At 37.5% G+C, this 24,913-nt stretch overlaps 1 protein-coding gene across 1 annotated transcript; it reads left to right on the top strand.

Moving 5' to 3' along the window:
- Positions 1–3,099: 3,099 nt before the first annotated feature.
- LOC115975087 (quinone oxidoreductase-like) lies at positions 3,100–24,805 on the top strand. The gene is made up of 4 exons (XM_031095732.1): positions 3,100–3,509; positions 6,104–6,330; positions 17,462–17,719; positions 24,244–24,805. The coding sequence occupies exons 1-4, from the start codon at positions 3,326–3,328 to the stop codon at positions 24,547–24,549; spliced, it is 975 nt and encodes a 324-aa protein (XP_030951592.1). The 5' UTR covers positions 3,100–3,325; the 3' UTR covers positions 24,550–24,805.
- The last annotated feature ends 108 nt before the right edge of the window (positions 24,806–24,913 follow it).

Below are 24,913 nucleotides of genomic sequence, written 5' to 3'. Positions count from 1 at the left end.
GAAGCAGAGAAAAAAAAAAAAAAACCAAAAACAAAGAAGAACCCAGATGGTGCGACCCAGGCCAGGCCGCGCACGGCGTGGGTCTCGCATGGCAAGCGGCGCGGCCTGGTTCTTCTCTCCGGGGTTTTTTTTTTTTTTTTTTTTTTTTTTTTTTTTTCTGGTGGTTCTTCTCTGATATGTTCTGCACAAGTCACCTCTCTGATCCGATTCTTTCTCCTTTGATCTAATAGCGCGGCCCATGCGCGACCCAGGCTAGGCCACACATGGCGTGGGTCTCGCGGCAAGCGGGGCGGCCTAGTTCTTCTCTCTATTTCTGGTTTTTTTTTTTTTTTTTTTCCTTTTCTTTTCTCTGGTGGTTCTTCTCTGATATGTTCTGGGCAGGTCACCTCTCCGATCTGATCTGATTCTTTCTCCTTTGATCTGATTGTTATGTTTCTGGATTTCTTAAAATTATTTTTTGTGTATTTTGGCTTGTACGAGAGACTTGAGAGTTAGAATTTTTAAAATTTTTTTTGGTTTATAAATCGAGCCTTATAGACTCGATTTCCAAGTAGGTAAAAAATGCCAAATCAGACCATAGAAATCGAGTCTTTGAGACTCGATTTATATGCCAAAATCGAGTCTTTTAGACTCGAGATGCTAGTAAATAATATAGTTTAGTAACCAGAATTATTAACTATATACTTAGGATTTTATGGCCATTTGGCCATTTTGGCCGAATTAGAGAATCATTTTAAAATTTTACACTTCGGCACTCCATTTAAATCCTCCTATTTTAATCTAGATATAAAATACTATGTGGCATTTAAAAAATTCAATGGCCTAAAAAATTTCATGTAAATCACATGTCCTACTTTGGAACTAAAATGGGAGGGAATTAGAGGGTTTAAATAATAGGGGATTATCCTCTAAACTTTAATGTTACATATTGTTTTCATTTTGCTTCCTTTTATATTTTTGGGTGTTATACAAAACAGAAGGAAATCATTGATCAAATTTCAGCTCTAATGTAGCTAATTCTACACTGAGAAACAATTTCTATTTTTCATTCACAATGCATGAGAGTACTTGCAAAATTACCATTTATACAAGATTGTCTCCAATCAACAATTAATTCTCCAATTCTTCTATGACCACATACTTTGTCACAACTTGCAGAAGTGTCAACTTGTAATTGGATTACACTACTTACACACGGGTCCACCATTTGTACCTAGTGAAAAATAATCTAATCACCGTTTGCCACTTGTTTAAATTGTATCAAAGTGTATGATCCTAAACTTTTTGTTAATTCCTTTGCCTTGTATTGTTCACTTGTTCTTTGTTGAACTACTATAGTGATTCATATTGAGGGCAATTCTTCAATCATTGTTGATAACGGTTATTGCTTGTTATGTAAATCTCTACTCTTTTCAACTTATTCCGGTTTTTAAAGATAACTTCAATGATACCTAGATCTATTTAGGTCTCCATTTACTCAAATTTCTCTTCTATTTTTATTTGTCATTCTCAATGATATGACAATTTTTATTTTATTATTATAAGTGATTTTTTGATATTTCAATAGTTATAGTCTCAGGGGGGGCAAATCCTAAATGTTTTTTTTTAACAGCTGGAGCCTGAAGGTGTTAACCAATTGAATTATAAGGCTCTAGGCTATTATAAGTGATCTAAACGTTAGAAAGTTCATTGTTATCTAATAATTTACTACCCTTTAATGAAGCAACCTATTTGATGTGAGCAAAATCTTGGATTGATACCTATTATACCCAAATGACATTGCTTTGTTGTAAGTGGTTGTCTTTTTCTTCACATGAGAGAGAGAGAGAGAGAGAGAGAGAGAGAGAGAGACCTGTAATGAGAGAAAAACTTTTGATATAAATGATAAAAGAGTTAAAATGTTATCTAAAATAAAAGAATTGAAAAAGTGAGTACCAAAAATAAGTTTTTTCAATTCGTTTTAATGGATATATAAAGAGTATTTAGACTGTCATAGGCTCATAGCTTATAAAATATTTCTTTAAAATAACAAAATTAAAAAGTTATAATTTAGTTTATTACCAAAAAAAAAAAAAATGATTGAGACTTTTACACAATTTTATTAATTGAACTATAAGTTGAACATATCCTTTCAATTTCTCAATCTTGTACACTTACTACAATCAAGAATATTCTCCATTCCAAAACTTGTCTATTTCCTAGTCTAGATTAGATTTTATAAATTTAAACGTGCATAGTTTGTTATGTCATTTAAAATATTAAATAACGTGGTAATTTATAAACAACGTACTAAACTTAGAAAATAGAATATTGACAATAAAATGAATGAAATAGACCGTTTTAAAAATGGAGAGGGATCTAAAATTTTTTTTTTTTTTTTGGGTCCAAATTATAGCTTGGACTCCTACTTCCTCATTGTCTTTGGTTAATTCAACATAAAACTCTTGGCCGTTCATGAAATTGACTATCTCTCTATTTATTTACATTTGTTTAATACACTCAATTTCACAACGCATCAATATCTCAAACAATTATTATTAGAGCAACATCATTTCCACCATTTCACATACAAACACTATTTTTATTAGAGAAATGCTATGTAAATAACATTTTAACAACAAAATCTAAGTGATAGATTGTTACGGATGGACAAAAAAGTAATTTCAGCAACATAACACAACACTTCTCTTTTTATTGGGAATGACTTGTGTCCAGTGGTCAGTTCCATTGGACATGTTGCGACGCAGATACGTGTTTGCATCGTAATGTGTTCAGTGGAATTGGCTACAAGCCCCAACTCTTTTTATCATGCACTAATCATAACTATTTTTTTTTTTTTTTTTTTTGGAGGGAAATCAAATCAAATCAAATCATAACTTGACATAACAAAATCAAATAATTTTTATTTATTTTATTAAAAAAATAAAGAGTGATATATAATTTGAAAATAAGCACCATTGAACTTGCCATGATGGTCACATTGCCCTTTTTCCGTCCACATTCAGAACTAAAAATATTTAAAAAAGAAAAAAGAAAAAAAAAAGACAAAATAATAATCAGCAGAAATTAAGAAAAGGGGATTACTATTAAGACCAGGAATTCATCAGTGCCACTGCCACCAGTACCGGTGTACCACCACCTATTACCGGTAGTTTCTCCAAAAAAAAAAAAAAAAAAAAAAACCACCTATTACCAGTACTTACAAAACCAAAAATTTCCCATTTCCATTTCCATCAAAATCCAAACCCACTACCGTTTACACCTACACCTGCCAGAAGAGTATCGCAAACAGTGCGAGCACTTGCAGAAGCAGCACCCAAAAAAAATGGTCAAAGCTATTAGAGTTCACGAACTTGGTTGTCCGGAAGTCCTCAAATGGGAAGATGTGGAATTAGGAGAACCAAAGGAAGGCGAGATTCGTGTCAAAAATAAGGCCGTTGGCCTTAATTTTATCGATGTTTATTTCCGCAAAGGAGTTTATAAGACCCCCACATTGCCCTATACCCCTGGTTTGCTATCATTTCTTTTCTTTCTCTTTACTTTATTATTATTGTTACTTTTTTCATCTAAGAGTATTATTATAATATTAGCTTATAATGCTTTAGGATTTTAGATCATGTTAATGATTAATATTAATGACTCATGTTTGATTGTTATGACACATTTTTGTTATTATTTCTTATTTGACTTTATTAAACTTTACCGATTAAACTAACTTGAACTTTCTTGATGACGTGTGTTAGTTTAACATAAAATATGTGGTATACAAAGCATCAATTGGTTGGCGTCTTCTAGTGTTTCCAATGGAGACTTCAATAGTTGGAATCTCCCCTCCCACATTGTCACTATTGAATTATAAAAGTAAAAAAAAAAAAAGGTGATGTCCACACCTTCTCTAATCACTTCATAGTTCATAGATATGCCTTGCCTTTAACCTGGTCTAAAATGTAACAAAAGAATAATAGTGGGGGGAGCTCCAGCCCTATACTATGTGAGCCATTGGCCAGAATTGATTGATCAACAAGTGAACAAGAAATTTTTGATGTGAACTAAAAAATGGGAGGTATGAAGGCTACTCAATGGGTGATGAGAATTTTGAAGTATTAAGGGATTTAGCAAATTCCTAGGAGTTTCTATAGAGTCTTTGGAGAACAGTTTATGGCTTTATTTGGTACAATTGAGGAGAGATAGAGAAAGTCAGCAAGTGAGGGGAGTGTGCGGCGTTTAACTAACCCAACTCCTAGAGGAGCTAGGGATCTTTAAAATTTGGTATCTACAGTAAATTATGATGCTGGATGAAGTGGGAGTACTGGTAAAGGAAGGGATGTTGATGTATTCCTAATGAAGCTACGCCTGTTTTCTTGGAATATAGTGTGTTTAAATGATCCTAACAATGAGTGGTTGTAAAAACCATGTTGAAGGGATGGAAGTCTGATGTGGTTTTTGGTTAGGAAACAAAATTGTCAAAATGTATGCAAGTGTTGTTAGAAGTCTTTGTGCTAGCCATTTGAAGATTGGATGGTACCTGAAGCAAAAAATACAGCAGGTAAGGTGCTCTTAATATGGGGCAAATGGGTGGTTGAAAAAATTGATACAGGTGTGGGTGTGTGGGGAGGTTTTCAATGTCATGTTTATTGAGTAAAGTGAAGGATAAATTCAATTGGGTCTTTATATTGGAGTATATGACCCTAATGATGACAAGGTAAGTAGTCAATAGGAGTTGAGAGATTCACAATAGAGTTGGGAGGTGGCTTGGTGTGTGGCAAGGGAGTTCAATATAGTTAGATTTCCAAGTGAAAGGCTAGGATATGATCAATTCGCTATTGCTATGACAGAATTCTTAGAATTCATTAATAGACTTGACATAGGACAAATTGGAGAAATTTGTCTACGTGTAGTTATGGTGGGTTAAGGTTTAGAAGGATTTGTGGATTTTGGGGTTTAGAATCTTTTTAGAAGAAGGGTGAGGGATCAAGAGAGAAAAAGATTGGATTTATGGTTGAAAAGAGGAGGAAAAAAAAGAAGAAATTGAACTATTTAAATATGTGAACAGTACTGCAAACAGTGCTCATGAACAGTATAAAGACTTGCCTAATACTTCTAATCAACTCTCCATCTCCTTTGAATACATTGAACACAGATATAAAGACTCTTGCTTGTACTAGAAGTATTAGGACTACTAGTTTGACTAGTAAACTAATACCTTATAAAATACTAACTTGGACTAAAGAAAATGATATCTAAGATACTTAGGATCTCATAGAAAATTCTAGACTCGACTAAATTACCAAAGTAACCTTAATTTGCAGGAATTGTAGAGCAACTGAATATAAAATTGACCATAACTACAACACAACAAAGCCTTAGTCCCAAAATTTGGGTTGGCTATGGATCATTTACGTATTAGATTGGGTCAGCCATGTGGATTCTTTTCCTTCATTCTATTCTATCTGAAGTCATGCTCTCTGTTACTTCCCTAATTGACATGTCATTTTTTATTACTTCTACTATTGTTATTTTTGGCCTTCCTCTACCCTTTTTTTTTTCATTCCCTCAACTTGGATCAACTCACTATTTCTCAAGCTATCAAGATGTGGGCAAAATTTTTTGCTGAACTCACAAATATGTTAATACAAATACTTCCAATCATATGTCAGCCTCCGACAACAATAAAGTAACCATGTGCCTTATATGTGTACAACACATGAAACTAACAGAATGGGGGTTACCAAGACTTGAACCATGGACTTTCACAGGCAATCTAGCTCAATACTGTGCTAGTAACCATCAGTTCTACAGGCTCTAGCTGTCAGGAAGTAGGCCAATAATGTATAAGTGCTCACCAAATTGTTAACTCTACCAAAAGACTTATTTTGTTGTGATGAAATTATTTCCTTCAATTAAGCTATTATTCGAATAGTGATTTCTTTACAACCATAGAGCATATGTGGTCTCAGAGAGTTTTGTTAGTTTTTGGAACTTGGGATAGTTATAGTACACACGGGAGATTTTTCTTTGAATGGCACAATAATGGATTTACATATTTTATATGAGGTTAGGTCCTAAGGTGGGACCAATTTAATAATACCAGTTTCTGATGCAGGTAGGGAGGCTGCTGGGGTGGTGACAGCTGTGGGTCCTGGACTAACTGGCAGGCAAGTTGGAGACCTTGTAGCTTATGCTGGTGATCCAATGGGCTCATATGCTGAAGAGCAGATCCTTCCTGCAAACAAAGTTGTGCCTGTTCCTCCCTCTATTGATCCTATCGTTGCAGCATCCGTCATCCTCAAGGGTATGACAGCTCAATTTCTACTCCGCCGTTGCTTCAAGGTAGGTTCTATACTGATGCAGCTGCATATATACTGCAGAAAGCTGAAATTTATATTAAATTGAGCCTTTAAAGTATTTGGACTAGAAACCTTGATATAAATAAAAATTGTGGTAAAATGTCATTTAATATTGAGTTGGTATCATTTGTGAATATGTATTCTGTGTCACATGCATTTATACATATGCAGTCTGTTAATACTTGTAAATTCCAATCTATATTTAGAAGAAGAGTCATCATCACCATGTTAAGGCTAAGGCTGTGGCTTAGGGGTATGCATGGGTCAAGTTGGGTCAAGTTGAGGGAATTTTTCGACCCAACCCACCATGGTGGGTTAAAAAAATCCAACCCAACCCAACCCATCATAGGAGTTCAACCTAACCCAACCCAACCCAACCCACTTGGATTGAATTGGGTCAGGTCGAACCCATGGGTTGGACAGTTTTTATTTTTATTATTATTTTTTTATTACTATTATTATTAAATTGAGTAGAAAAAAAATATCCCGCTTGCTACTTGAGTTGATAAACAAAATATTCATGAATTAGTATTCTAATTTAGTTATAAACAAAATATACATGAACTAGTATCCCAATTCAGTTATAAACAAATTAGAGTGGAGTGAGATAGTGAGAGTGGGAGGTGGTAGAGCGATAAATAAAATTGTTAGAGTTTGCAAGGTAATTAGGTTTTATATAGGAAGAGCTGAATAGGAGAAAAAATTAAATAAAAATTTATTTATTATATTATATATTTTTAAATATATATAATTTAAAATTTAAATATATAGGTAGGTCGGGTTGGGTTAGGTAGATTTGTGATTGTTATGACACAATCCCAACCCAACCCACTATTAAAAAAAATTTCATAATCCAACTCAACCTACCAACCCCTAAAAACCAACCCAACCCAACGAGTTGGGTTGGGTTTGGTTGGGTCGATTTTGGCAGTTTGGCTGCACACCCCTTACATATGTATGTGATACATGAAAGTATGATAAACACCAAAGATATCATTATATCTTTTGGCCAGCTGTGTTATAATCTATGAAGCACGGACGCGGCGGGACGCGGCGACGCGCGAGGGACGCCGCTGCCCGCGCGTCCGGCTGCTTCCGACTGCGTCATGCCACGTGGCGTTTCAGATTTTTTAGCCGACTCGCGCCGAATCGCGCCGATGCGGCTCTGACTCGGGCCGATTCGCGTTGAATCGGGCCGTATCGGCAGATATCGGCCGAAACCGCCGATTCAGGCCGAAACGGCCGATACGGCCGAAATTAAAAAAAAAAAAAAGGCACAGAACGCACCGTCTCTCACTCTCACTCGTCTCACTCTCATTAGTTCTCTGCCTCTCTCTCATTCCGTCTCACTCGTCTCTCACTCTCTCTGTGTTCTGATCTCTGCCTCTGTCTCTGTTTGGCTGCTTGCTGTGACTCTGTTATTCAGCTCATTCTTTCTTCAGCTCTCTCTCACGCATTCTTAACTCAGGTATCAACACTATTGTCTATTGTCTATTGCTCTTAAATTTGGTATATGTTTGTATAATGTGAAAAAGTATACTTAGCAATATATTAAAAATATAAATAAAAATATTTTTAATAATTTTTTAATTGCCGAGTCCCGCCGCACCCGCACCCACCTTTTTCAAAAATTGCCGAGTCCCGCACCCGCACCCGCACCCGCACCCAAGTCCCGAAACGCACCCGTGCTACATAGGTTACAATGTTGACCTTATTTTGATAAGCCACAATGTTGAAGCCCATATCTATTAAGTTATTTGAATGAATTATTTTTGTTACCAAAAAAATGTTAGTTATCCTTTTTTTTTCCCCACACACACACGTCACTCATATATATATATATAAAATCATTGTTTATTGGTAAATAAAACTTACACATCCATAAGGAATTAAACCACTCGTGACTTCACCCTCCACTTGTTTTAAGGGAAGAGATTCAATGGTAACAGAAGAAGACACTTTGGAAAGGCCTACAAGAGACATGGGAATCCAAATTCTAAAGCATAGTTTTTAATTTGAGTTTTCAATGATGCTAGGATGCCACTCATGATCTATCTAGTTAGTTTGATTGTTGGGAGTTGTTTTAGTTGGGTCTTAAATTTATTTTCTTAGGGTGTGTTTGGATACCGCTTATTTTGCTGAAAACTGAAAATAAAAAAAAAAATAATTTTTGGATTATTATTCACACCAAAAACACTGTTCATTTGCCTATTTGCGGGACATGAACAGTGCAATAGGTGTTGGTTTAAAAAAAAAAAAAAATGGTTGAAATGTGTCTGCGTTTTCACGCAGACGCAATCCAAACGCCACCTTAGCTTCTGCTTAGTTAATGTTGATTTTTAAAGGTTTTCTTGTGTATAAATTTAGGGGTATTTCAAAACTTTTTGTCAACAAGTTTCTAGCAACTTCACCAGAAAAGCATATGTGGCTGTCTTATGAGATATGAAAATTTCTGGATTTTTAAAATTTATTTACTGCCGTTTACATGAGTGTGAAACTTTTTTTTTTTTTTTTTGATTAAATGAACATGACTCTGAGCTCTCTCTCTGAGTTGAGAGGAGGCCCGACTACCTCGAATTAGCCACAAATCCTGTTTTAGTCATATTTCCTAGGGATAGTATGGGGGGATTTCGTAGTTTCTTTATTGAATCTAAGTTGTTCCAGTTGGTGATTGAGGAAGGTGGGAGTTTTTTCTCCCTTAAGATTCTTGGACGGGAAAATACTACATGCAATCGGTGTTTATGGGCAAAAGTGCAGCTCTTTGGACAATGTGGAATCTGGAACACACCGTGAGTGGGGTTAGTCCTAAACAATTCTTTACGTTCAGGGAAGTGGATATTGCTTACACGATGCAACGGGGGTCTAACTCGTATGGGCAGTACTTATCAGTGATAGAGCTTAAGGTAGGTGGGCTGCGGCGAACTATTATTATTCCTGCCGAAAAATTACAAGAAGGATGGAGAACCTTTGGGATTGAATTAAGAAGGCTACTGGAACCTTCTCAATATGCGTTGGGTGGATTGAAATTTGTACCGTTCAGGTTTAAGCAAATTCCAAAATATCAACCTGCTAGGTCTTATGTGGAGGCTGTCAAAGCTCCAGTACAGGCAAGGTTGAAGCAGGTTCAGCAGCCCCTCCGCAAAGAAAAAGTTCAGGCTGGTTCTGTGATGAATTTTGTGGAGTTTCCGAGTGATAATTCTTGCACACAGGTAGCAGTTTCTGGAACTCAGGCTTGTTGTTGTTCCCAGTCAGCCGTGGGTGGTGGTGAGGGATGGAAAGGTGGTATTAACGGTAAGAATAATTGTGAGGAGAAAATCCCGGAAGGTAATAAATGCAATATTTCCTTGAAGCCCAGTTTGAATTCAAATATGTTTGAGTTTGGTAAGTTACGTGATAAGAGGAAGGGACGTTGGCTAGGGAGAGGTTTGATTGTGAATGTGAATGAATATGGAAAGAGGCGGGTATCTTGGGATGGTGGTAAAGGTGTTAAACAGGCTGGAAAATGGGTGCGTAAGACTTCCCATAATATTAGTGTGGGTCTGGGCTCAGCCAAACAGAATGCCCAAGCCTTGTTGGGCAATAAAGAACCCACTTTGGGCCTGGGTCTGTCAAGCCCACTATCTTTTGAGGCTGGCGAAAGTTCAACTACTGGACTTAAGGCTCTGGAGGCTTCATACCAGAATGGATTAAGTATGCCGAGCTCAGGTAGGAGTGCCACAAAGGAAGTTGAGAGCTCAAGGACCACACCCACCGTATCGGAGCAACATGCAACGCTGTTGTGGGTATCAGTGGCCATGAATCCATCCTTAGCAGTGACGGAAGTGGCGGGCAAGGGAGAAGAGGACAACACGATCCCTTTAGCTCAGCCACCCACTGCGTCGACTGGACCAGCGGTGGTGGCCCAAGCCACCCACATTCAGACATCGTCGATCAAAGAGCTGGGTGGGTCGAAACTGGTGCCGGTTGGGCCATCGGACATGATATCGAAACCGGCAATGAACCCGATAGTATTGGCGAAAGTTTCTTTGGATATTCCAGAGGCATCAGAGGTTGGGGAGGAGGATTTTGTGGGTTTGGAAGGTCCGGGTAATTTTGTTTTTGAGGGAGCTCAATTACCTGGCCCAACTATAAAGGATTTGGTAGGAGACTCAGATAAGTCTTGGGGTAATTCCAGAGATTGGATATTACAATTACGTGATGGCAGGCAACTAGTGCTCCCATTGTCTCTGTATCGTTCTCCAGATAGTATGTCAGTCAGCTCAAGTTTGGAGGGAGACTGTGTACTAGGTAATGATTCTTGTAATTATGAAGGGAAGAGGGTTAGTTGGGTAGATGAGTGTGCGGGGCTAGTAGAGTATTTTCCTGGGTCAGAGAGTGAGTTGTCGGAAGTTGGTGAAACGCTGAAGTCATGTGAGGATGGTGATGAGCCATTAGTTGTGTTACCTTTGGCCACGGAAGGTCCAACAGAGTTGGAGTCTAGTCAAGTGCAGGAGATTGGGTGTAAGGAGAGTGTGGATAGTTGCCAACTATCACAGTGGGTAACCAATAGGATAAAGGCTTTCAAGAAATCTGTGGGCACTTCATTGGAAGGTTTTGAGGAGCAGATTACTAGTTTGTTATTAGCCATTGAGGCCAGAAAGAAAGATAAAAAGAAACGTGAGGTGGGTGATCAGACGAAGTTGGTCAAGTCAGGCCAGAAAGGGCAATGGGAGTTGAAGAATCTGTTGACATCTTTGAATGTTGAGTATGATCCAAATAAAGCAAGGAGTGTAAGTTTTGAGCGGGCTTTAGTGTCTTATCAATGAATGTGAAGATTATTTCTTGAAATGTAATAGGGTTAAATGAGCCGGATAAAAGGCTCAGGGTTAGAAACTTGATTAGAAAGTGGGGGCCAGATGTGGTTTGTCTTCAAAAAACCAAAATGGGGTTGATTAATAGAGCGGTAATTCGTAGCTTGTGGGGTGGACAACATGTTGACTGGTCTTACTTAGGTTCTTGTGGAGCTTCTGGTGGGGTGTTAGTGATGTGGGACACTCGGGTAGTGAATAAAATGGAGGAAGCAGTGGGAGATTTTTGGTTTCTTGTAAGTTTACAAATGTGTCAGATCAGTTTGTTTGGGTGTTTTCTGGTGTTTACGGTCCTAATTTACACAGAGACAAGAGGTTTTTATGGGAGGAACTTTGTGGCTTGAATAGCTGGTGGAGTGTCCCATGGTGTGTGGGTGAGGACTTCAATGTGGTTAGGTTCCCTTCCGAACGATTGGGGTCTAATTCTTTCACTACTGCTATGCGGGAGTTCTCCAATTTTATTTCGGAACAGGGTCTCATTGATTTGCCATTGCAAGGGGGTTCTTTTACTTGGTCAAATTCTGGAGAAGTTGTCTCAAAGGCTAGGCTGGATAGATTCTTGTTTTCTGCAGATTGGGAGGATAGGTTTCCAACAGTTTCTCAAAGACGGATGTCTAGGTTGTGCTCGGATCATTTTCCAATTGTCCTTGAGGGTGGATCCTTCTAGAGAGGGAGTATGCCGTTTAGATTTGAGAATATGTGGCTCAAGGATGAAGGTTTTGTGGATAGGGTTCGGTCCTGGTGGGATTCCTATTAGGTTCATGGTGCACCAAGTTTCATTCTGGCCAATAAATTGAAGCTCTTAAAAAATGATTTGAAAAGATGGAATGTGGAGGTGTTTGGTCATGTTGAAGTTTGGATTAAAAAATTGTGGAAGGACCTAAGTGTTTTTGAGAATATGGAGGAGAGTCGGGGTTTATCAGCAGAGGAAAGGGTAGAAATGGGTAGAATCCGTGATGAGTTAGAACAAGTTACTCTGTTGGAAGAAATAAGTTGGAGGCAAAAATCTAGAGTTCTTTGTGTTAAGGAAGGTGACAGGAACACTAAAATTTTTCATCGCATAGCTAACTCTCATAGGAGGGTTAATTCTATTGAGAGGCTTATGGTGGATGGGGTGTTGTCTTGGGACCCGCCTGCTATAGCAGACTGTATCTCTCAGTTTTATAGGCAGCTTTATTTGGAGGATGCGGAGTTTGCTAGTATCTCAGTGGAAGATGCAAGTTGGTTAGATAGGCCTTTTGAGGAAGAAGAGGTGGTTGAGGTGATTAATGGTTTATTGACAAGGACCTGGTGATGGCTTTTCAATGGCATTCTTCTAGTCTTGTTGGGGCGTTTTGAAAACAGAAATTATGGCTGTGTTCTTCCATACCCAGGCGATGTTTGAGAAGAGTCTTAATGCCTCCTTCCTTGCCCTTATTCCTAAGAAAGTGGATGCTGTGGAGGTCAAGGACTTTCGGCCCATTAGCTTAGTTGGTGGGATTTATAAGATTATCTCTAAGGTGTTGGCTAATTGCCTTTGTAGGGTGGCGCATGGGCTTATTTCGGATTCACAAAATGCTTTTGTGAAGGGTAGATAGATTTTGGATTCCGTCCCGATTGCTTCTGAATGTATTGATAGTAGATTGAAGTCAGGAGTTTCAGGCGTGTTATGTAAATTGGATGTGGAAAAGGCATATGATCATGTGTGCTAGGATTTTTTAATGTATATGCTGCAGCGTTGTGGTTTCTCTGAGAAATGGAGAAAATGGATATGGTATTGCATTTCAACTGTAAAGTTTTCTATTCTGATCAATGGTAGCCCATCTGATTTCTTTGGTAGCTCTAGGAGGCTTCGGCAAGGGGATCCTTTATCTCCGTTGTTGTTTGATATTGTGATGGAGGCACTAAGCCGTATGTTGGATGTGGCTGCCTCCGTTGGGCAATTCTCAGGTTTTTCTATGGGTAGTACGGCTGGTTCATCAGTGATGGTGTCTCACCTTTTATTTGTTGATGACACTCTGATTTTTTGTGATGCTGAACCTTCTCAGATTGCTAATTTGAGGGCGATACTTGCTAGATTTGAGGAGGTCTTAGGGCTTCATATTAATTTGGGGAAGTCTGAGCTGGTTCCTGTTGGTGGGGTACACAATTTGGAGGATTTGGTGGGTCTGTTGGGGTGTGGGCAGTCTTCTTTGCCCTTGAAATATTCGGGCCTTCCTTTAGGTGCCAAATTTAAGGATTTATCTGTTTGGAATCCTATCCTAGAGAGAATGGAGAGGAGATTAGCAGGTTGGAAGAGAATGTATTTATCTAAAGGGGTAAGGTGACTCTCATTAAAAGCTCACTCTCGTCTTTACCCACATACTTTTTTTCCCTTCTTCCTTTACCAGGGAAGGTGGCAAAGCGTATGGAGAAATTACAGAGAGATTTTTTGTGGAATGGGATTGGTGGTGAACCTAAAATACATTTAGTTAATTGGGCCAAGGTTTGTAGGCCTTTGCAGGTGGGGGGGTTGGGTATACGACGTTTGGGGAACTTTAATTCTGCCTTGCTAGGTAAATGGTTGTGGAGGTATGGCATGGAGACTGATGCTTTATGGAGGAGGGTTATAGAGGCAAAATATGGGAATACTTGGGGTGGTTGGTGTACGAAAAAGGTGACAAGTCCTTATGGAGTCAGCCTGTGGAGATACATTAGAAGTGGCTGGTTGAACTTCTCTAAATTCCTTGTTTATGATGTGGGGGATGGTACTAGAGTGAAATTTTGGAAGCATGTGTGGTATGGGGATGGTACTCTCCAAGAGGCATTCCCAGAGCTTTATCGTTTTAGTAGGTCAAAGGATTCCTTGGTGGCTGAAGTTATGGGTTGGTATGCTGAGGTTTCACTGGAATGTGCAATTTCGTCGTCCACCACAAGATTGGGAAGAAGAAGCCTTTGACTGGTTTATGGAATTGGTCTATTCTTCGATGATGCGGGGGTTTGGTTCTGATAAGGTTTGTTGGAAACCTACAAGGAATAGAGGTTTTGAGGTTAGAGGTTATTATAACTCCTTCTACCCTCCTACTTTTGTTTCTTTTCCATGGAGAATGATATGGCAATCAAAGGTTCCTCCAAGGGTGGCGTTCTTTTCTTGGTCTGCTTCCTTGGATAAGATCTTAACAACAGATAACCTTTGTAAAAGACGAGTGATGGTACTTGACTGGTGCTATATGTGTAAGAGGAGTGGGGAGTCGGTGGATCATCTTCTACTTCATTGCTCCATAGCTTGGGAGTTGTGGTCCATGGTTTTCTGCTTGTTTGGTATTCAATGGGTTATGCCTCATACTGTTCTTGAGTTGTTTGAGGCTTGGCAAGGAAAGTTTGTGCGACATCGCCATATTGATGTTTGGAGAATGGTGCCTCATTGCTTGATTTGGTGCATTTGGCGTGAAAGGAATGATAGAAGTTTTGAGGGTTGTGAACGCTCTTTACTAGAGCTTAAGTCTTTTTTCCTACACACTCTCTTTGAATGGAGTGTGGTTTTTTCTCATTTTTCTTGTTCTTCCTTTTCTTTGTTTCTTGACCGTTGTTCTTTTGTTTCTGACTTGTGCCCCCATAGTACATCCCCAATGTACTGGGTTTGGCAATCTTTTTATTATTAATAATATTCTTACGTTATTTATCAAAAAAAAATGAGTGTGTGAAACATACAAATCCTAGGAGTGATTCCTAAAAAAGCCTTAGCTAGTTTGATTGTTAGGAGTTATTTTTAAAATCAGGTGAATTTGTTAACTATCAAAAAAATTCTGGTGCATTTTTATACTTCTCATCAAATAGGGTATCTAGTGACTCTATAAAAAAATCATGTTCAAAGTTGACTTTTATTCAAGTCTTGAGCTGCTGAGCACGTGTGTAGGTTTTGAGTCTTGAGAGCTGCCACTTGCATTATGCCATGGTGAGAGAAACTTTTTGGCAGTAGATGGTTAATAAAAATTTTGAGCTGACAGAGGACAAAACCAAAGATAGATAACCTAAGAGTCTGCACCTAGGCTTTTGGAGTCAACACAAAGTAAGAGAGAACAAACCTAGGAGTCAGCACCTAGGGTTGGTTGGACTTAGCACTTGACCATTAGAAAAATTCCAAGAGAACGTCTTATTTAGCATTGTGTCATGTAGTGTCTTTGGCGAGAACGGAATGCGAGATGCTTTGAGGGAAGTGAATGATCTATACTTGAGATTAAATCTCTCCTTCTTCACTCTTTACTGGATTGGAGTATTGCTTTTAACTCTCTTCTCTGTTCTAATTTATTAGATATGTTTGAGCATTGTAATTTGAAAGATTGATGTATTGCTGCTCAAGTACACCTCCGGCATACTTGGGTATTCTTTTTTTTTATTTTTTTATTTTTTTTATTAATAACCTTTCGTTACTTATCAAAAAAAAAAAAAAAAAACTACTGTCTCCATTGAAGCATAATAGCTTGATTTTATAGACAGTTTTTTGATCACTCCGCTTTTAGAGGAGCATTTTTTTATGATTACTTAGAGGTGTATCTACAAATGCTTTTGTTGGATCAACACCCTATTTTATTGGAGTGGGGTTCTGTCAAATGGGGTTTAGATTTGAAAATATGTGGAAAGAGGCAAATGGCTTTGTAGAAAAGGTGAAAGGTTGGTGGGATTCCTATTTATGGATCTCCTAGTTTTGTTCTGGCAAACAAGTTGAAAGCCCTGAAGCTTGATTTGAAAAGGTGGAATACCTTAGAGTTCGGCAATTTTATTTGATAAAGACACTTTGTTGAATAGTATTAATTCTATGGATGAGATTGAGGAGCATAGGATATTACTTGATGTAAAATTGCAAAGGGAGTAGGCCTAAGTAGAGCTTGAATGAATCTTGTTGATGAAAGAGATTAATTGGAGGCAAAGCCAAAAATCAAGGATGTTGTGCTTGAAGGAAGGGTACAAAAATACAAAGTCCTTTCATAGGCTTACAAATTCACATCGCCATCATAATTATATTAGGGGATAACTTGTAGATGGAGAGGAGCTCACTAATCAAGAGGCAATTAATCGTTAATGGGAAGATTGCGGATTTTTATAAAGGCTTATTCTCTGAACAGGGAGTCTGGCAACCTTTACTAGATGGCTTAGATCTTCTAGCCCTTGAGGAGGTGGATTCTAAGTGCCTGGAGAAGTGTTTCACGGAGGATGAGGTCTATGAGGCGGGGTCAAATGTGAGTGGGGACAAAGCACTAGGTCTAGATGGCTTTATGATGGCTTTATTCCAAATCTGTTGGGGTGTTGTGAAGGTGGATTTAATTATGGTTTTCCATCACTTCCATGAGCACTACATCTTGGAGAAAAGTTTTAATGATACTTTTGTCTCTCTTATTCCAAAAAAGCCTGGGGCAGCAAAGATTAAGGACTTTCTTCCTATTAGTTTGATTGCAGGGGTTTACAAGATCTTGGCTAAAGTATTGGCAAAGAGATTAAAGTTGGTGCTTCGTAAGGTGGTGTTAGTTCCTCAGAATGCCTTTGTTAGCAAGAGGCAGATTCTAGACTAGATTCTAAAGTTGGGTATACCAAAGGTTTTGTGCAAGCTAGATCTGGAGAAAGCATATGACCACATTAGCTGGTTGCTAGAGAATTGTGGGCTGTGGTCTTTTCTTTATTTAAGATTTAGTGGATCATGCCAAGATGTGTTATTGAATTGTTGGCTTGCTGGAGGGGTAGATTTGATCATCACAATATAAACATACGGAATGCGATTCCTCTGTCTTATGTGGTGTATATGGAGAGAGAAATATTTAAAGCTTTGGGGGGGTGAAAAAACAATTTTGGATTTGAAGCTTTTGTCTCTGTGATTAGTATATGAAGCTTTTGTTTCTGTAGTCATTATATGATTGAACTGCTGCTACTTTACATTTTTCTTTTTCGAATTTACTTGAATTTATTGATCTTTGTGGTTTTGGTTGATAAATTTTGGCGTATCTCTCATATACATCCCATGTACATGGGTTGTGTCCCTTTTCTTTTGAATTTTTTTAATAAATTGTTATAGTTTGTGTATGTGTGTAAATAATTTGGATTGGCAGCAATACCATGATAAATCTGAAAAGGTCTGTTTTCATCGGTTTGAAAAACTGTCATTATAAGTATATTGCTATGCATTTGTCCCCTATTCTCCTAATTAGCACAAATAGAACACTTCAAACCTGGCATTGTGCTAAGTTTGGCTCTCTTTCCCAGCCTGTTAAACATTCTTATTTACATCATCTACTAGATATGAATAATTGTCTTGTGTAGGTTGAACCTGGACACACAATCCTTGTTCATGCAGCAGCTGGTGGAGTTGGTTCTCTATTAAGCCAGTGGGCTAATGCCCTAGGTGCCACCGTCGTTGGAACTGTCTCAACGAAAGAGAAGGCAGTTCAAGCCAAGAATGATGGATGCCACCATGTTATAATCTATAAGGAAGAGGATTTTGTTGCTCGTGTCAGTGAGATAACATCAGGCAATGGGGTTGATGTTGTCTATGATGCTGTAGGAAAAGATACCTTCCAGGTATTTGCATTTATTTTTTCTTCTCACTCTCCCTTCATTTCTGGAGAAATTTTGGATATTTAACTGAGATAACTTCATCTTCTGTATTGGTGCCATCAAATGATGCATTTAAGATATATTTATATAATTATATATGATTTTCATACTTAGCTCCTTGTGTCATCTCATATATGTGGCCAGGGGTGCAACTTGATTTAGGTTGCTTTACCTTTGAACTTTGCAAACCCATTGATTGATAGAGTATTCATTTTTAGGGTTGTATGGTTGAGAGGATAGAAATCTAGGATGGACAGTTTTTTTTTTTTTTTTTTTAATAAATAGACGAGATAGGAAGGATGGAAAAGTGTAAGGATATATATATTAGTTGGTTGAAAAGAAAAAAGAAGTGGATAGAAAAGATAATTTGTATAAATTTATTGTTACAATCTTATTACATAATAGGTAACTTTTTATTAGTTTACAATTTTTTTCCCTATTCTTTTATAAGAAAAGGATAATATCTCCACATAGATTAGTAGAGATGAACACATCATATTTATTATATTATTTTTTTTTCTCTACCTGTTTATTTTGTATAAAAAATGTAATTATCTAAATTAAATACCGGGATATCTTATAAAAATTATTAAATTAGCGATTGTCCTAAAAGCTTAAACTATTAGGAAATGGTGAATTTAATCACTTAACCATAAGTCTTAACACTCCCTCTCACTTGTGGGCCTAAACTTCCCCTTAATAAGTGGGGGCCCAACAAGTGGGAATTTAACATTTTAAATGGGGAGTAGAGTAAAGCCAGGGATCGAACTCAGGATCTCTTGCTCTGATATCATGTTAAATTACCGATTGTCCCAAAAGCTTAAGCTATTAGGAAATGGTGAATTTAATCACTTAACCATAAGTCTTAACAAAAATAATAAAACAAAAGTCTTATTACCTATCAAAAAAAAAAAAAAAATTCTCCCAATCATATTCTTTGTAGAAAAATGGTCTTAAGATCTTGAAAACAACAAAAGTCACCATTGTCTAGGTAATAAATTCAACCGAATTTTCACACCTGCCACCCATATTCCTTCCAGTCTTGAGATCTTGAAAGACACAGGAAGAGGGCAAAAGTATTGTAGCATAGTTAGGAGTTTCGGTTATCTTACTAATAGACAGGAGATAAAGGAAATTTAGGGACATATAAGATGAGATAACAAAAGAGTGGGGCTAAGATTAGCAATGCCCAAACCAAAAATGTGTGTGCTTGAGCCATTTGCCCAAGTGACATGACAGGAATGATTAGAGTGGTGAAGTTGGAAAGCAAACCTGAGTTACCACCCATCATGTGATTATATGCACCTAAGTCAATGACCCCTATCTGAGTGAGAGTGGTAGTGGTAGTGGAAGAAGATGCAGCGGAATGAGGTTGTAGAGACACAAGACGACAATGCTCTCTCTCAGGAATAGAGATAGTTTGGTTGCTAAAGTGGGTGTAAGAGACTATGAAGTATTTTACTTTATCTGAAAACTGACCGATGAGCTATAGGTTTGCCATAAAGGTCCTAACAAAAATCTACGTTGTGATTCTCACCTCCACAATGAGTACATTTATAAAGGTGCTTCCTTTACTTTGGCCTCCCCATTGATCACAATCTCCACAGCCTCTATTACCACAACGTCTGGTTTCATAGGCCTCCAGCTGTAGTAGCTAGGTAGATTGATCAAAAGATTAAGTTATGATATTTGTGCTGGAATCAAATAATGAGACCTGACGAAGATGATTAAAAACCTCACTTAAAAGTTCTTAGGCCAAGATTTGAGATTTCTTTTTCTTTCTTTATTTATTTTTTTATAAGTAATGATATTTATTATGTGAATAGACTATTCAGTACGCATAAGAATGAGCACTGAGAAACCTAAAAGAATCACAAATATATATCTATATCTACATATATATATATATATATTTATATATATTTTTTTTGATAGGTAAGAAAAAATATCTTAAAGACAATACAATATGCTGGAAAAGCACAAAGTAGTCAAAAAGTGCATAAAGAAGAAGGAAAAAAACAGAAAACAAATTACAAAAAAGAAGAGAGCTAATGAACAAAGGGATGGAGTCACAAGATGTGAGTCTTGAAGCCCGAGGACAATCAAACCAAAAACTACTGAAAGAAGCAAGCAATTGATCTCTAGAACTATTTACATCTAATTCCTCCAACCAAAAAGAAGATCAAGCATCGTTCTGGGTAACACCTAGGACACCCCAAAAAATCGAAAGACAAAGAACCATAACTATTGTGCCTTTTTACAATGAATCAACTAATGATCCACAATCTCCCCACAACAGTGACACATGCAACACCAATCAACAAAATCAAACCCCCCTACTCCTCATATTATCACTAGTGAGTATCTTATTCCAAGCCGCAGTCTAAACAAAAAAAGAAACTTGCCTACGTGCCTTCACTCCCCAAATACCTTCCCAAGAAAAAGTGACAGAGGAGGAGTCTCGTAGAGCCACCGAGTATTTTTGGCTAAAATCCTCCCAACCCATCTCATACAAATATCTCTCCACAAACTGCAACCATGAACACCCCTGCCCAACTTAGAAGTCCATCTCCCCATTCTTCCTTCCCCAAACTTCATAGTTATCACCCTCCTATCTCTCCATTCTTCCCCAAACTTCAAAGTTATCACCCTCCTCCAAAGACGATTCTCCTCAACCCCAAAACGCTATAGCTATTTTCCTAATAGAGCTTTATTAAACGTAGTTAGTTTCCTTATCCCTAAACCACCATTGGCCATAGGAATGCACACTTTATCCCATCCTACCAAATGTTGTTTAGATTCGCTCCCCATACCTTCCCAAAGAAAATCCCTTTGCAATTTTTCAATCTTATTTGCCACACTAGTAGGAATGTTAAAAAGTGATAGGATATAAGTAGGAAGACTTGACAATATACTCTTTATTAAAGTTAGCCTATCACCTTTGGACAAATATAGCTTCTTCCATCTTGCCAATCTTCTCTCAAATTTCTCCAATATAGGATTCCAAATAGAAGAAGACTTATGAGAGGCCCCCAGAGGCATGCCAAGATAAGACATGGTAAGATTCCCAACCCTACACCCCAAAAGCCTTGCCAAAACATGCACATTATCTACCGCCCCAATTGGGACCATTTTGCTCTTACGAACATTAACCTTCAAGCCAGTGACAGCTGAAAGCATAGAAGCAACATCCATATATGAAGAATTTGCTTCACATTTGCATCACAAAACAAGCTCGTATCATCAGCAAACAAAATATGTGAAACACAAATCCCATCACCCTGCCAACCATTAGCCTTAAAGCCTCTAATTAAACCCCCCTCTAGTCTCTTCAACATTCTACTAAAGACTTCCATCATGATAAAAAAAAAATAAATAGATATATAAAACATAGGAGATAATAAATCTCCTTGTCTCAATCCCCTCAAACTTACAAAAAAATCAGCTGGAGACGCATTTACCAAAATAGAAAACTGAATTGTCAAGATACAAATGCGAATCTGCCTAAACCATCTCTCTCCAAAGCCTATCCTCCTTAACAGATCTAGAAGTGCCTACCAATTCGCATGATCATAAGCTTTTTCAATTTCTAGCTTACATATAACCGTTGGAACTTGGAACTTGACTCTTCGCTTGACTATCCACGCATTCACTGGCAATAAGAACTAAGTCAAGTATCTGTCTACCACCCACAAAGCCATTCTGAGATTTTGAGATCAACTGATCCAAAACCCTTTTTAGGCGATTTGCTAACACCTTAGCCAAAATTTTATACACGCTCCCCTCCAAACTAACAGGCCTGAAGTCTCTAATCTATATATATATATATATATATATATATATTTCTAAAAGTTTAAGTGTAACATTTATTGTTGCTATACTCTTGTTGAGCCATCTCATCTACTACGTCATTAGTCATATCATTATTTTTTTTCTTATTTGTATTTGCCTTTAATTTTTTTGAAAATATGAAATATATTAATATATTGGCTTTACATATTCCTCTTAAGTGGTTTTAACTTTCATATTCACCTACTTTAATTTTGATGTTATAACTAAATAATAAATCAATGGAAAATCAAAACAAAAATATTGTCTATATATATTCATATTAGGCGGTTTTAACTTTACACATAATTTTATCTTTACATGTTCATCTACTTTAATTTAGATATTTATAACTGAAAATTGAAAAAGGTCTCCATAAGTCTTGCTTAATCTTTGATAGTAGAAAAGATACAGCGTGACAATTGCTCCATAGGAGGAGTCCGCCTAAAAGATAAAAGAGAATTGCCACTTGAAAGACCGCACACACAAGCCCAATCAAAGTTCTAATCATCAAAAGTGTGGCTATTTTGTTCATTCCATATAATCCACATTAAACATAAGGGGGCAATGTTCCAAATATCCAATGAGTGCTTCCCAAACCAATTCTTCCACCAAACATGATGTCCGCTATCCTTTTAGTTTTAGGTAGCACCCATTGATCCCAAGAGCTCCAATGATGCAGCTCCACAAGACATATGCTATGTCGCGGTGAATCAATAATTGATCAACTGTCTCCCTGCTACATCAACACATACAACACCAACCCACTAGAGAAAATCACTTTATGAGATTATCACAAGGATTTTTCCCCAAGCTACTATCCATACAGAGAAGGATACCTACTTAGGAGCCTTAACATACCAGATACTATTCCAAGGGAAGGATGTGACTTGTGTACCTTGAATGGCCTCATAAAAAGAGCAAACAGCAACCCTATTACTCTCATTTAGTCCCCTTCTCATTTTATCACACCCCCTAGGGGAATTGGTGGATAAAAGATATAGGATAGAATGCACTTGCTCCAACTCCAAATCATTAAAACCCCTGTGAAATCTCACATTCCAACTCCGCCCCTCCCCATCAACCAATGCTGAATGAACTGTAGCATCTCTAGCTACTACGCAAGCATTTACATCTGGATACAACACCTGCAGAAAAAAATTCCCGCACCACTTGTCCTGCCAAAGTCTTACTCATTCACTGTCCCCCCACTTCAAAACACACATTGCAGGAATCTGTCCCAACCAGTCCGAATACTTTTCCATAAGCTAAAACCATGTGTTCGTGTAATTGGTTTCAAAGTCCAACCAAGTAATGGAATATTATTTTACCAAATAAAAATACTTCTATTGACTTTGCCCGCTGAGCATAATTATTATTACTTAATTTAATTGAGGTCATTGAAAACAGTTCAGGGGAAAAAGCAAACCAGAGTCCAATTCTTTCTTTGATTCCATCAGTACCACTAAACATGTAACCCAACTACAAGAAATTTAATTAACCAAAGAAAAAAAAAAAAAAAACTCACAATTTCATAACCAGAGAAAACAGATTCATTAATTCAAGAGATTAAAGAGACCCAAATAAATTGAGTCGATTAACAGCACAAAGAATTTTCCAATAACACAGTGGAGATAAAAGAAATGAGAAACATATTAAGAAAGTGATATGGGTTGGATTAATCACTGAGACTCAACCCTTGATTGCAGTGGAGTGAATCATTGATGAAGTCTTATTGACGGCATACTAAGTTTGTACCAGCAGATGACATCTTCTCAGGGTGACAATTTTAACTGGTCATTGTTTAAACAAACCAACTATCTTGGTGTTGAGAATGTCGAAATCAGGTCTAAGGAATTATTGATGTCAGGTTTGAAGTTCCATCAACAGAAATTGACTGTGGGTGGTTGCAATCGGGAGTTGTGGTGTTGAACTCTGATCGCAAAGGTAAAACTGGCCTGTTGAGGTTGATTACAGTCATGGTTGTGACAAGGATCAATTGTGTTCACAGCAGAGGTCAAATGCAGTGATAGTCACAGTGGTAGTGGTTGCAGTGATGTCTTGGTTGTTGACACTGGTTGATTAAGGATGACAACGGTTCCACAGTTTACATGGCTCTAATACCATGTAACCCATTTTTTGGTAAATTATTCTTAGGGTTAATAAATATCATTAGCTCTAATAGACATTATTTATAGTCTTGTGAATAAATACACTGACCAGTTTACTCTTACTCTTACACTAATGAAACATTACTTTTAAACTTAATTTTATTAAGGGTTTGGAGTATCAAGGCATCATACTTAATAATTAAAAAAAAAAAAAAAAACGTCATACTGTTTACAGCCAGCTCTCCCCTAATGTTACCTTGGCATTTCTCAATTCTAAGCTAGACATGTCAAACTCAGATATTTCTATTTCAAGTAAGGTTTGAAAGATTATGAAACATGTAGGGTAATCACTGAATCAAGTTCTGCCATCCCACATAATAAAACCAAGCTCGAACACTAATAATCAGTAAATAATCAAGCTCAAATTTAATGTCCCCAAACCTTAACTTGAATCTACTGAAGTTGGTATGTCATAGCTTTGGTTAGCTGTTCTGATTTGTTTGTAATGTGCTGGGAAGAAGTTTCTTATTTGAAAGTTAATATATCCAGGGATCATTGGCATGCTTAAAGCCTCGTGGGTATATGGTGAATTTTGGTCAGTCATCAGGTACACCAGATCCACTTCCATTGTCAGCTCTTTCTGAGAAATCCCTGTTCTTGACCAGGCCTTCCCTCATGCAATACACTGCAACTCGGGATGAGCTACTGGCAACTGCTGGGGAGGTATTTGCTAATGTTGAATCTGGTATCTTGCGAGTTCGAGTAAATCATACCTACCCGTTATCTCAGGTGGCTCAGGCACATGCAGACCTTGAAGGTAGGAAGACTACTGGATCCGTTGTGCTGATACCATAAGACATCATTCAGTAAGTCCTTCCAATTATCTCATTGGTTTGAAATGCCTTGTAGTCTGTGTGGAACGAAATATGTCTTCTAGATATGGCTGGGTAGCCAAATGTAAATCAATGTTTTGAAACTAGTCATCAAGAGAACTATTGCGACAGGAATAAGTGGATTTGAACTGTATCTTCCGTTTTCTCAGAATTTATAATTTCTTTTACTTTTGTATATGTTTGAATTTTGTATATATTTAAATATCGTTTACCGTTTCTTAATATATTAAGCTTTTAGGACAATCAATAAATTATCATGATATCATAGCATGTTGTCCTAAGTTCGAACTATGTCTCTACTTTACCTCGTATTTAAAAAGTTAAAA

Source organism: Quercus lobata, chromosome 2 (assembly GCF_001633185.2).
Source record: "Quercus lobata isolate SW786 chromosome 2, ValleyOak3.0 Primary Assembly, whole genome shotgun sequence".
Taxonomy (NCBI): Eukaryota; Viridiplantae; Streptophyta; class Magnoliopsida; order Fagales; family Fagaceae; genus Quercus; species Quercus lobata.
This window is presented reverse-complemented; position numbering and strand designations above follow the sequence as displayed.

Coding starts and splice junctions, on each gene's coding strand:
- LOC115975087 (XM_031095732.1), top strand. CDS start 3,326: ATGGTCAAAGCTATTAGAGTTCACGAACTTGGTTGTCCGGAAGTCCTC. Junction 6,331..17,461: donor TACTCCGCCGTTGCTTCAAG/GTAGGTTCTATA, acceptor TGTCTTGTGTAG/GTTGAACCTGGACACACAAT. Junction 17,720..24,243: donor TAGGAAAAGATACCTTCCAG/GTATTTGCATTT, acceptor TAATATATCCAG/GGATCATTGGCATGCTTAAA.